At 35.8% G+C, this 14326-nt stretch overlaps 1 protein-coding gene across 16 annotated transcripts in view; it reads right to left on the reverse strand.

Annotated features, from left to right (window-relative positions):
* Positions 1-14326, reverse strand: part of BAZ2B (bromodomain adjacent to zinc finger domain 2B) — a 383461-nt gene that overhangs the window by 37014 nt on the left and 332121 nt on the right. For all 16 annotated transcript variants that reach the window (XM_058549063.1, XM_058549049.1, XM_058549051.1 and 13 more), the window contains 5 exons: positions 14064-14278; positions 13118-13192; positions 12054-12297; positions 5608-5670; positions 4495-4639 (listed from right to left, as the gene is read on the reverse strand). In XM_058549063.1, coding sequence (XP_058405046.1) covers positions 4495-4639; positions 5608-5670; positions 12054-12297; positions 13118-13192; positions 14064-14278 — 742 coding nt within the window. The remainder of the gene's footprint in view (positions 1-4494; positions 4640-5607; positions 5671-12053; positions 12298-13117; positions 13193-14063; positions 14279-14326) is intronic.

Consider the following 14326-nt stretch of genomic DNA (forward strand, 5'->3'; position numbering starts at 1 on the left):
AGAGTTTATAAAAGGGCTAAGATTTGAGCTGGGTCAAGAAAGATGGGTGAAATTTAGATGGTTGAAGAAAAGGTAAATTAGCATTATATTGAGTAGAATTTGGCAAGGCATAGTATGCATGACACAGAGGGAGGAACGCACGTGTGCTAAGCAACAGTGAGTAGACTGGTCTATGTAAATTCATATTTGACAACAGAATAAAGATATTTTGAGGTCAGATTTATAGAGGGCCTTGAATGCCAGGTGACATACAGATTTATTACATCATCTTATGGGCAACAGAGAGTCAATCAAGGTTTTGGAGTACAGATGTGATACAATGACAGAATGTATAGGGGACAGAAGGAAGGGAATGTATATAGAGAAGTCGAGGACAGCTGTAATAATCCAGGTATATATTGATAAAGAATTGATTTCAGTAGTGTTGCAGAGATTGACTTCACACATTTTGAAGGAAAAGTTGATATGCTAGATAACTTCAGGTTTACATGCCCAAATGACTGAGAATGATGTGGCCCTTAATCAAAGTGAAGAATATTTAAGTGGTCTGGGGTAGGGGTGAAGTCTTTTTTTTTTTTTTTTTTTTTGGTGAAGAAGATCAGCCCTGAGCTAACATCCGTGCTAATCCTCCTCTTTTTGCTGAGGAAGACCAGCTCCGAGCACCTACTGCCAATCCTCCTCCTTTTTTTTCCCCCCCAAAGCCCCAGTAGATAGTTGTATGTCATAGCTGAACATCCTTCTAATTGCTGTATGTGGGACGCGGCCTCAGCATGGCCGGAGAAGCAGTGCATCGGTGTGCGCCCGGGATCCAAACCCGGGCTGCCAGCAGCAGAGCCTGAGCACCCAACTGCTAAGCCACGGGGCCAGCCCCGTGAAGTCTTTTTTTAAATCTTCTCAGGTGAGAAGGCAAAGCCACTTGCCTGGACATTTCTGTATTTGCTCTTAAGCTATACCATGGTGCTGCACCTTCAAGTGACTCACAATTTTGTCATTTTAATTTAGGTTTCTGTACTAACACTTTAATTTCATTCCAAACAAGCTCCTCCTCTTGACTCCTCTGATTCAGCTTAAAGCCTCATAATTTTTCTACTGAGGATTCATTCATCAAATTTATCTCTGATTATACTTTTCTTACATTATATTCAATAATTTTCTATAGCAATTCCACCTTCAAGATATCTCTGTCTACCCAGTCTCCCTGTTTGCACCTGAGTTTAGGGCCTCCCCACTTTTTATCTAGGCTACTGGAATGGTCTCACCACTGATTTCTCCACCCCTTTTTATTCCAATCCAATGTGTACCTCACTCCCAGATTATGTATTTTAGTCCAGTTCCCCTGCCTGAATTAGTCTCTGCCCTCAAGAGCTCACAGTCTAGTGGTAGAGATGGCCATGTATGCCAAAAATTATGATAAAATATTAAGTAGGCTATAAAACATTTCCATTTTGAGCCCTTTAGGTACTTTGTATTTATATCATTGATGGCTCTGACTTGACTCTCTAATTTGCAAAGTCCTAATATTTCTTAGAGTTGCCTCTGGGGCCATCCCTGGATTGGAAAGCAAGTATATAGCATAGAAGTCTATCGGGAAAGGCTATGAGTTCCCCAAATACATCAACCAGAACAATTCTGTTTTTGTTAGATATTGGGGTTCTGCATAAGACTTTAAAATTTTAAACTATTTAAGTTAAAAGAAATTTTCACCCATTTCTCCACACCCCCCCACACCCCCCGCCTCTGGCAACGACCAATCTGTTCTCTGTACCTATGTGCTTGTTTTTTGTTTTTTTTTTTAGATTCCACATATAAGAGAAATCATATGATATTTCCCTGTCTGACTTATTTTACTTAGCATAACGCCCTCAAGGTCCACCCATGTTGTTGCAAATGATAAGATTTCATTCTTTTTTATGGCTGAATAATATTCCATTATATATGGAATAAATATTCCATTATAAATAAATAAATAAATATATACACACACACACACACACACACACAATTTCTTTATCCATTCATCCATCGATGGACACTTAGGTTGTTTCTGTATCTTGGCTATTGTAAATAATGCTGCAATGAACATGGGGGTGCATATATCTTTGCCAGTTAATGTTTTCATTTTCTTCAGATAAAAACCCAGAAGTGGAATTGCTGGATCATATGGTAGTTTTCTTTTTAAGTTTTTGAGGAACCTCCATACCGTTTTCTATAGTGCACCAATTTACATTCCCACCAACAGTGCACAAGGGTTCCTTTTTCTCCACATCCTCACCCACACTTGTTATTTCTTGTATTTTTTTTTTTTCCTCCCTAAAGTTCCAGTACATAGTTGTATATTCTAGTCATAAGTCCTTCTAGTCCTTCTATATGAGCTGCCACCACAGCATGGCTACTGACAGATGAGTGGTGTGGTTCTGCACGTGGAAACCAAACCTGGACTGTGGAAGCGGAGCATGCAGAACTTTAATCACTAGGCTATCAGGGCTTGCTCATCTCTTGTCTTTTGATAACAGCTATTCTAACAGGTGTGAAGTGATATCTCATTGCGGTTTTGATTTGCATTTCCCCGATGATTGGTGATGTTGAGCATCTTTTCATGTGTCTGTTGGCCGTCAGCATGTCTTCTTTGGAAAAATGTCTATTCAGGTCCTTTGCCCATTTTTGAATTGGATTGTTTAGTTTTTTGCTATTGAGCTGTATGAGTTCTTTATATATTTTAGATATTAGCTCCTTATCAGATTTTGATTTGCAAATATTTTCTCCCATTCAGTAGGTTGCCTTTTCTTTTTTTTTTTTGGTGAGGAAGATTGGCCTTGAGCTAACATCTGCTGCCAATCTTCCTCTTTTTACTTGAGGAAGATTGTCACTGAGCTAACATCTGTGCCAATCCTCCTCTATTTTGTAAGTGGGATGCCGCCACAGCATGGCTTGATGAGTGGTGTGTAGGTCTGCACTCGGGATCTAAACCTGCAAACCCTGGGCTGCCAAAGTAGAACGTGTAAACTTAACCACTATGCCACTGGGCCAGCCCCAACCTTTTCATTTTTTGATGGTTTCCTTTGCTGTACAGAAGCTTTTTAGTATGAAGTAGTCCCACTTATTTATATTTATTATGTTTAAATTTATTTTTTTCATTGTTAAAAATATTTTTACTTTTAAATGTTTTAAGCAAACAGTTAAAAAAAAAGCCCAGTACACTGTCCTGTTAAATCAACATGCTGAGCCATCTACATCAATTTTTAAAAAGAAATAAAACAAAACTGAAGCCTCTTGTACCCACCCTGATTGCATCAGCAACTCCTGCCCTGGGGAAGCAGAGCATGACTTTCACACATCATCCCATGATTTTATACTTACTTCATATAATTTGAATCCACAGGAAATATATTATTAGGCAAAACAATAACAACACTGTTTACTATATGCCAACATGCTTAGACGCCAGCCACTATTCTAAGCACTTTACATGTGTTATTTCATTAATGGCTTCCCCGTGCCCTGCCACGTGGGATCTTTATTTTAAAAAAGGGTGGTTCCATTGCTAAAAACAAAAAGCTTAAAAAAACTGCTTTATATAATTTCTATTCTAGACAATCTCCTTTCTCCAATGGACTGTTACACTTCTATATGGCATGGATTACGTTTTATCTATCTTTGATCTTCTGCATTGCCTAGAAATGCCTGGCACAGAGCAGGTATTCAAAAAAATGTGTTGAAAGAGGATTTTGCCTCCAAGCACTACCACAGGGCAGTAGCTACACCCTGAAACCTGTAAACACTGACATAACACTTTTAGCCCCATCAGAATTTAAACATTTGGAAATGCCCAGACATAGAGTTCTGACAAGTTCAACTCCAGATGGTTTATTGAGCAAATAAATGTACTATGTACTGTGCTAGTTAATGTAACAGAAATGGAGTCAGCAAAAGAATCGTCTACAGGTAGAATATCAAGGATTGTGTAGTAACACAAAACTCAAGACAGGAAGAAGTTTAACGGAAAAGGAGATGATCACAAACTTCAAACATGAACAAGATTTCAAGATGAATGAGGATTATGATAAGGATCTTAGATTTAAGCAAGTTACCTCCAGGGATACTGTCAGAATGGATGCTTGTTGTAAAGGTTCAAGAATAAACCACATGCTGAATATTTGAGAATGGGAAGGAAGAGAAATGGGAAGGAAGAGAAACAGTTATAAAGGATAATACAGAAGATTTTGTCCACTAAATAAGAAAAAGAATAGTTTATGTGAAAAAGAATAGTTTATGTTTGATGTTAGAAAGGGCCACAGAGAAAAGAAATGGACAGAAAAGGAATATTTATCAGTGAAAGGGGCATTATGAGTTCAAAAGGAATGAGAAGCAACATTTTACAATGTTTATCCATAAAGCAAATTTGATTCTGGAAGCACAAAAATATATTGAAGGAGTAACAGGGTTTTGAAAAATATGGTTTCTTACATTACTTTGTAATAGATCAATAGTTCCTACCTTCACCACTCTCCATGCCTTCTACAAAAATCCCCCCACATTGAGGAAGAATCCAGTACCGGCGTCTGTAACGATCCTGGCCAAACATCATCGAACGTAAAGAGTGAGAAGCGTCAAAGAGCTTCCTTCTGTACTGACTCTGTTGCTGTTAAAAAATGATGCATATAATTAAGCTATGGGTGTTAAGTGCTTTAAAAATTAATATATAAGTGACTTTAGAACAGAAAAATTTTACTACTGGGAAAAGATAGCAAAAGAGCTAAATATTAACAAGCCTGACTTCAATTTCAGATAGAAATTATTTTGAGAGTAAATGGAATATTTTTGTTGTCATGGATTAAAAAGATAAGTTTTATTTTATCAGATATCTTATAGTAAAGCATGTCTTATACTTGATAATAAACAATGTGATCAAGTATTTTATTGAGCCAAAGCACACTGGCTCAATTCTATTTATTATAGTATATAACAAATAATACTCACATATGACCAATACTCAATTGGTCATACCTGTATTTGCCTATTTTTATACTGATGCTGTAAACCCAGGCAACATATAATTGAATTTTGGGATAAATTTGTGATGGATCTAACATTGATATAGTATATAGGTATCTCATAATATTAATCTCATAATACTTTAAAAAACTCATTTTAACAAAAAGTTCATCTAAAACTTCACTAATGCTACTGAAATTCAATTTTAATAAGTACATAAACATGTGCAGTTTATAAATCCAATGAACTAAAATCCACAAATATACTGATGTAAAATAAAACATAAGATGCTGAAATTACCATAAAATTCGACTGAATTTTAAAAGTAATTAATTCCAAGAAATAAAACTATGCATTTAGTGATAATTTGTATTTAAATGAAGAGCTGAAGAACATAGGCCCTGATTTAGTTTAGTACCATGTCTTAAGAGACAGGCTTTTAACCTTGGCATTAAATTTTTAAGGTTTAATTGTGAGAATGTTTCTAGAGCTCCTCATTTTAATTACTTACAAAAACCTTGTTTTTATTTAGCAGCCAGAAAAACTAATGCCATACAAGGTGGATTTTTAAAACACTGCAAAAAAGATGTAAACCGTAATCTTAAAAGTGCTTACTTTACTCAGTTTTTCAATCTGTTTTTCTAGCTCTTCAACACTTGCTGCTTGGTCACCTTCATCCTATATACAACAAAATACAGTATCATTTACCTGTTTTTAAGATTTATATATTCAATCAATTAGCAAATATTTAATGAAAGCCTCCTATACGCAAAGTACTAGGATAGGCACTATGGAAATGAAAAAGACTCAGTTCTTGCTCTCCATAAGCTAATAATCTGGTAGGGAGACACACAAAACATGACAATAAAAAAAAAAAACCAACCAAATAGTAGGAAGCTATAAGGACCTCAAGAGAGATACAGAGTAAGAGTCATGGAGTTCAGGGGAGGGTGAGATTACTTCTACTGGGAATCTATACCAAGAGAGGCTATACGGAAGAAGTTGTGTTCTAATTAGCTACTGAAGAATGGTTAGGAATTGATCAGAGAAAAGAATGCAGGGCATTCCAGAAAGAGTTTGACATATCTTGACGTGAAAGGTACATGAAGAGGTAAGGTGAGAGATGAGGCAAAGATGAGTTTAGGACTAAACTGTCTAGAACTGTAAATGCTTGGCAATGGACAATAATATGATTCTTTGAAGGAGGTTAAACATCAGAACTATGCTTTACAAAGATTAATATGGCAATAGTGGTAAGATGGCCTGGAGCAGGGAAACGACTAGAATTGGCAAATCTAGTTAGTAGACTGCTGCAATGATTCAAGAGGGAAGAAAAATGTGGGCCTTACAGGGTAAAAGAAATAGAAATGGAGAAAAGCAAATGGATATAAGAGATATTACATAGCTAGAACTGTTAAATCCTGGCAACTCATGGATATGAGGCAGAGGGGTGAGAGAGATGAAGGAAGGAGTAAATTATGATGTTAAGGGTTTAAATCTGGGAGACTGCAAAAATACTGGTACCATTAACTGTAAGAGCCATTTTCAGAGCAAAGACGATGTTATATTTTTAACACATTGAGCTTCTAGAAGAAGAATAATCCCTACTATATATAGTACTAACTCCATAAATGGAAAGTTCGTATGTGATTATATGAAATTTTTCATTCTAGAAAATGAATATATGAAAACTACCCCCAAATTATACGTTTTGAGGGAAAGCATGAAGTAATAGAAGGTATATGTACTTCTTTGAATCTCAGCGGCACTCCTTCATATGGGCAAATTACTTAACTCTTCTAAGACTGTTTCCTTATTTGTAAATTGGTGATAACATTATTTATAACATGGGATTTTTGTGAGAACTAAATAAGAACAGACCTGAAAGCAACTAGTAGTTTCTGGCACATAATATGTAAATAAGGTTACTTTCCTTCTTTGAAAATTGTACTTTAATGAGAAGATGCAGGTACATCTCTGGTTTAAAAAAATAAGAACTTGTTGATGATGTTCACTTTCTATAAGCATTTTTAAAAAGCCAAACTGCCACCAACCAACCACTCATGAACAGATATTTCTAGACCAGTATGGTTATCTCCTTAATAAAAGGAAGAAAAAGGAAAACCTCAATAGTTTTATCATTATCTATAATTTATCCACTCATCCAAATTTACGGTACAAGTTACAAAGGCATTTAGGTATATTATTTGTGCTAACAGTAACATGATTCCTATTTGGGATTAAAACAAACCTTAAAAGAGAACAGACTCAATGACACTTAAATCTTGACTCTCAAATAGATATTTACATATATATACGATTCTAAAGTGATCTTTTGACCAGCAGGACAAATGTTTGATAATTTGCTTACGTAAAAATACAATTCAATCAACAAATATTTGAAATAAGACATCAAAGTAGCTATGTATCAGTCAAATTAACTAACTACCAATTCTAAGAAGACTCTTCCTATGGTGCCAACTTCCGAGGAAATTGATAAGTGGTTATCAGTTCTTCATTATAAAGAATAACTCTCAAATCATTTAAAGGAAATGCTAATTTGGCTTCTTAGGTCCTAAAATATTTATTATTTTTAGAAGTTTTTAAATTGCTTTCTCACATTAATAACGAGATATACATTTGCCAGAATTTTGATAAATGAAACCCTACAATCTAATTAAATATAATTCAATACTGATAAAAAATAAAATACTAGTTTAAAGAACACATCTGGTAAGAAATATCAATAATTATTTTTAATAGTCTTTATCTCCCTTAAAGAAAAAAATGTATGGTTTGTTAATTCTCCATGTGAAAAAAAGAAGCCAGGTGAAACGAATAATTTCTGTAAATAAATTCTAATTTAGTGGGATAACTACCCAGTAGAATACACTGAAATCCCAATACAGGGTTGTCAAATATATGAAAGTTAACACTTTAAAACAATTTATATTAAGTGCTGAAAAGGGGATGCTAATTCTGCGAAAATGTGATTAATACTGGTCAAAAAAGTTTAATTCCTGCTATGGAAACAGCTTCACTTGCCCAAGAAGCAGATTGGTTATAAATGTATCTTTTGTTTAGGTAATTATAATTCTGAAACCCAAATTACGTACCCTTCACATTATCTGTCACAGCATGAAGGTATATGATCAAGTGGTTTCAAAAGTATATTATGAAATAATTTCTGCAAAGAATCTCAATGTAGTCTCCTTTTCAGATTGATACTCTTAAAAGAAATAAAGCTCATTCTAGTGATTTTTATCATCTGATTTAAAACATAACATTGAGGGGGAATTTATGAAAACATTTTGCATTTATGCTCTTTTTACTTAAGAGAATTGTATAGCACATGATCTTATAAGTTCCTCTACATTATTCTCCAGATGTCAAAAATTTGATTTAGTTATTTATCATTGGTCTTGATTAGATATTACTTTCATACATTCCATCAATAAATTCATCCCTCTAAGCCTTCTTTCTTTATTTCTCCAGCAGTACTGAGTTGATGTAAGAAAGGAAAAGAGTTCTTTCTAGACTTCCTTAGCTAAATACTCCTGGCATTGAGGCCAGGAGTAACGGTTGGCTATATTTGTTTTTTGAGTGCCATTCTGTGGCCCTATCAATTTCTAGCATTCTTTTCTGGTAAAAGGTGAACTTTAACCTTTATCTCCCTTTTACAAACGTCCATATCCATGGCTTTTGGTAGCTTCCCTGAAACACACACACGCACAAACATACACACCTCTATGACCTTGCCTTCTTCCCTTTAGCCTACATTTCAAAGCTAGCCCCTTCTCCTTGATTGAATCCCTTCCAATATCTTTAGGGAACTTATACCAGTAATTATTCTCTTCATTGCTTTAAACTTCGACCTTCCTCTCTCATTTTATTGACCCTTTCCCTTCAACCAAAAATCATCTCAAGTCTTTCATATCTGAAAAATGCTTGATCTTTGTCCCTCTACAGAAACTACACTTTCTTCTGAGGCACAATGCTTGAGATAGTCATCTTCACTTTCTATTGTTCTCAATAAATCATAGCCTGGCTTCTGCTCGCATTCCTCTAATGAAACTCAACTGGTATTGATTATCAATGATCTCTATGTGGCCAAGTCCAACGAACACTTTCAGTCCTCAACACACTGAACTCCTGCTGCCTTAATGTTGTTTATCACTCTCTCCTTTTTGAAATGTTCAATTTTCTTGATTTTTGTTATTACTACATGTGTAGAAAAAAGTTAACATTGCAGGCCTGACTGCATCCTTTAAAAGGTCTGCTTAGACCAGCTTGGATTATGTTCAATTTGCAGTCCCTGTTTAGACACGGCAAAAACATACTCGTGGGCAGATAACAGGCCGCCAGCTTGGCTGAGACCGCCAAGGAAGTCCTGTGCCTCCTTCCTCAAAACCAGCCTGCTTCAGGCCTTCTCCGCTTGTGTCTCTTACACAGCAGCTGTCACATGTCCCAGGGACCCCGCCGGCCCCCGGGGCTGGGGTTATAACTGAGCGTGAGGCTGTGTCTTAAATAAGTCTCTCTGCTGCGGAACTGGATTACAATTCTTTCTCCACGTAGTCTCTGATTTGCTTTCCCAAGGTCAGCAGCTTGAGTTATTGTGTTTCAGGGATGACCTGATCAGCTTGTATTTAAAAGAGCGACTTTTTATAATTTGGAAAAGAAGATAGAGCTGCTGGGAATGGGGAAAACACAAATTAAAAGTTTTTTCCCCCACTCTTCATTTGTATTTTTCACAGTATAACAATAAAGGAAATAAAAATTAAAAAAAAAAAAAAAAAAGTCTGCTTACAAGGCTGGCCCTAGGCTGGTGTCTGGGAACTTGGATTTTAGAGGGTTCCCCCACCCTAACTGATAAGATTGGCTCATTGGACCTAAGCTGTGCTAATAATGTGGTTTATACAGACAAAACTATTTTTCTTCTGGAAGTCTGGAATTTTGGCATACACTATGCAGAGAAGGCCTATGCGACCAGCCCCCGTAAAAACTCGGCACCGAGTCTCTAATGAGCTTCTCTGGTACACCACATTTCACACATGTCACAACTCATTGCTGGGAAAATTAAGCCCATCCTCCGTGAGTTCACTGGGAAAAGACTCTTGGAAGCTTGAGCCTGGTTTTCTCTGGACTTTGGCCCACGTGCCTTGTCTCTTTGCTGGTTTTCCTTTGTTTCCTTTCTCTGTAATAATTCATAGCCATAGCATGAGTAGCTGCTGAGTTCTGTGAGTCCTCCTAGTCAGAATCACTGATCCTGGAGGTGGTCTTGGGGATCCGCGACCCACTGAAATCTCCGACCTCTCTGACTGTTCCTTCTTCCACAAAAAGCCTTTGGGATTTTTTTTTTTTTTTTTTTTTTGCTGAGGAAGATTCACCCTGAGCTAACATCTGTTGCCAGTCTTCCTCTATTTTGTATATGGGTCACCACCACAGCATAGCCGCTGACGAGTGGTATAGGTCCACACCTGGGAACTGAACCCAGGCTGCTGAAAGGAAGCACACCGAACTTAACCACTAGGCCACAAGGCCGGCCCTGGGCTCTTCTTAAATATTGATGTTCCCTGGGGTTTCAACCTCAGGCCACTACTCTATTCACTGAACCAATCTCCCTGTGCAAACTTATCCACCCCATGATTTTTTTTTCTATGTGCTAATAACTTACAGATCTATATTTTTAAGACTGAACTCTTCTTCAGACTTCAGATTCTTAAATCCAACTGACTGATGAACTTATGCATAGGCACATCAAACTCAACATGTCCAAATAAACCTACCATCATTTCTTATCCTCAATTATCTGTTCTGTACTCCCCTCCTCCCCATCATCTATTTTCTCTGCTCCTCCTACTTCACCATCTCAGTTAATGGCAACAATGGCATGCAGTCTCCCAAGCCAGATAGTTGGGAATCAATCCTACCCCTCCATCAACCTAATGGTCCATCTTCAAATACTACTCATTCTTCCTCCTAAATATTTATTGAATCCTTTCCTCCTTCTTCATCCCAACTACCATTGGTCTAGTTTCAGACCCCTCACAACTCACCTAAACTACTACAATATCTCCTAACTGATATTCCCACCTCTGATCTTGCCCTACCCAAATCTATTCCTATCTTCCATGGAGCTGCCACAGTACGCCACTTAAAAATCAAGTCTGACCACGTCATTCTCTTACTTATAAGCCTTCAATGGCTTCCTATCATTGTTGCATATAAGGGTCTCTAGTAACCCTGAAGCACCTGTAAGTCCCTTAAAGCACACTGTGGTTTCAGGCTTCTGTTCCCTTGTTCATGCTATTCTCTCCGTCTGTGGAACACTTTTCCATGGATTCTTCCCTGGTTAGCATTCAGCCCAGCTTGTAGCCTCAGCTAATGGATCCCGAAAGCCTTTGTGAGAATTTATTCTTCAGAAAGGTTAAATGCCCTTCTTTTGTACTTGTCTAGCACATTGTTAACTGCTTTGATAGCAGTTATCAAAAGCGGTTAACACTTAACAATACATTTTCTTATTGCAAATCTTCCTCAGTGAGACTGTAAATTGAGAGGGGATTTTCAGTGCCTTATCCATCTTTGATCAGAAGTGCTTAGAGCTAGGCACATAATAAACTGGTGTTTGAGAAACACATCAGTTTCACCAAACCTGACAACATTGTTAAGGCATGAAGTATTGTACAAATGTAAGATAGTATGTTAACAGAATGAAAGAGAACCCTTGAAATTAAGAATTTGCATAGTTCTTTGGAGAACTCTCAAGTCATAATATCAGAACAACTTAACTTCTTTTATTTAATGTAAGTTCCTTCTATGTCTAGGCATGCGATTCATGCCTAGAATCATGCCTAGATTCATGCCTAGATGGTTTACCTAACCATCACAAAAAACTTTACGAGGTGAATATTGTAATATTCAGTTTTCAAATGAAGAAACTGAGGCAAGTAAGTGTCAAAATGGAATTCAAATGCAAACCCATTTGACTCCAAATTCTGTGTTATTTTTCAACATGTTATCCAGTCTTAGGTAAGTATTAAAGTCAACCTAAATTTGATTACCTCATCTTCACAGATATCAGTCTTCTTTCCTTTTTTGTCTTCTTTATCTTCTTCATCCTCCTCATCATCATCAGCTTGGTCATCACTGTCATCGTCATCATCATCATCATAATCACTGTCTCCTCCCTTCCTTCTTCGCTTGCGTCCTGGAGTGGGTGTGCCCAATGGATGCTGTTCTTCTCCAAGATCAATGCCACCTGAAGTGTCTCTTTTGCCTGTTTTCTTAGCATGAATGATTCTGAGCCTTTGAATACGAAAAAATGATGATATGGAAGAAAAGGCTTCTCTCTATACTTTTTAAAGAGCATAACGTAAATTTTAAGCAAAAATACCTTATGGTATTTCTCTCACAGGAAGCAATAAATCAATGACAATAAAAATTAGAATTAAGGAAATTTAAGAAATATGTTTCCAAAAATTACAGAACATATTAACTTTCAAGAATTATTCTGGAGATCTCTTTGGAACCAGAACACATTTAAAAAAAATAAAACTTAGAAAGTTGAAAAGATTAGCAATGGCCAAGTGATAATTCCTGATCCCATACTATCAGATTGAATAAATTTCAATTCAAATTACTGCAAAGAAACTATCCTCTTAATATACAAGTTGAATAATTTCAGTATTATATTTCCTGGCAAGAAACGAATTAAGCTTTAATGCTGAATACATCTGGGTATGTTAGAGTGTCTGTAAAAGCAAACTTTAATCAGAAAGCAATTAAGAAAAAAAGTGGTAGTTCCAAACAGATTCCATTTGTGACAAACGCGACCTGATAGCAACAACAATCTTAGAAAATGTGATTGCTTCACTTCTTTGAAAGAAAAAAGATAAAATGACTTTCTTCTAAGTTTGAAGCACATGAGCTCAAAGAATCTCATTATATCTTTTGTCCATTGTAAATTCTGGTCCTGAAATTTTATTAATTTCATATCTCATCTTAATTAAGCTTTACCTTTCTAATTCTTAGACAAAATAAAGTTTAAATTCTATCTTTGCAATTCATATTTTTACTGTGGAATTTGTACAAAACAGTATATTAATTTTAATAAAACAGGACTTACTTGCGGAGTTTACCTTCTACCACCCATTTATCTCTCCTCAAGTTTGACATATAATCAATGTTCTTGTCTATTTCACTGCCAATGTAAAAATTTATTAGAAGACATTAATTAATCCAATATGCAATATATTAATTTGGTAAGCAAATTGATGCAGTTTTTTGGTACGTAAAAATGTTGATTGCCAATGAAAGCAAAAACAAATGAAAAATTATATTAATACAGTATCATAGCCAAGAGATGTATAGAAAACATAAAATGTCCAGCAATGGTATAAGTGCATGGCTCTAAAATATTTGGATTGATCCTTTTCCTAGAAAGGTAAAGGACTAAAAATAACATAACTAAAATCTGTAAAATAATGAATAGCAAGAACAAGATGAACGTGGATGGATTTGTTCACCAAATCTTGAAATACTAGAATGGAGAACTTCAATTTTTAAATGAGATCAAATACTTTTTATTAAAGTACAAATTAATACATCAATAAACTAATAATATTACTGTTGTATTAGCATATAATGAAATAAAAAGTAGCTTGATAATTCTATCATTGGCTACTATGGAAAATCAGGTAGTCATCTATTATTGAAAGATGTCAAGGAAAAAAATTCTGGATTCTTACAACAGTGCTGAATTCTGCAGCCATAGCAAGAAAAGTATTTTTACATTTCATGTGAAAATAATTAACGAAATTATGAAATAAACAAAACAGGTTACAAAGGCTATATATAGTATGATCCAAATTTTCTGTTCAGTAGACTGCAAAGAAACACATTAAAATATTATTAGTAGTCATCTCTGAATGGTGAGATTAAGTATAAATTTATTTATTTTTTCTTTGTGCTAGTCTGTAACTTTGAAATTTCTATAAGCAATTTGTATTACTTTGTGATAGACAAATTCAAAACAGAAAAGAACAACCAGAAAAGTCTGGCCATCTGCATACCTCACCACACTCTTGCTGCATGCCAACTCATTGATCAGGAAAGCCAGGACTGAGGCTTTCTGTGCTGGAGTGTGAGCCTGAAAAGCTTTAGTCTTCAGGCTTTCAGTAAGCTCAGTTTGTCCACAGTGGGCTTCCATAAAAATCTGCAAAATCTCGGAAACATTGTCTCTATTCACACCAACGTTCAGCAAATGTTCTCCAAGAGGTGTTTTGGCCTATAAAAGTTTGGCATTTTTATCAGTATTGATCATAACCATTCATAA

Source organism: Diceros bicornis, chromosome 10 (genome assembly GCF_020826845.1).
Source record: "Diceros bicornis minor isolate mBicDic1 chromosome 10, mDicBic1.mat.cur, whole genome shotgun sequence".
In the NCBI taxonomy this organism is placed as follows: domain Eukaryota; kingdom Metazoa; phylum Chordata; class Mammalia; order Perissodactyla; family Rhinocerotidae; genus Diceros; species Diceros bicornis.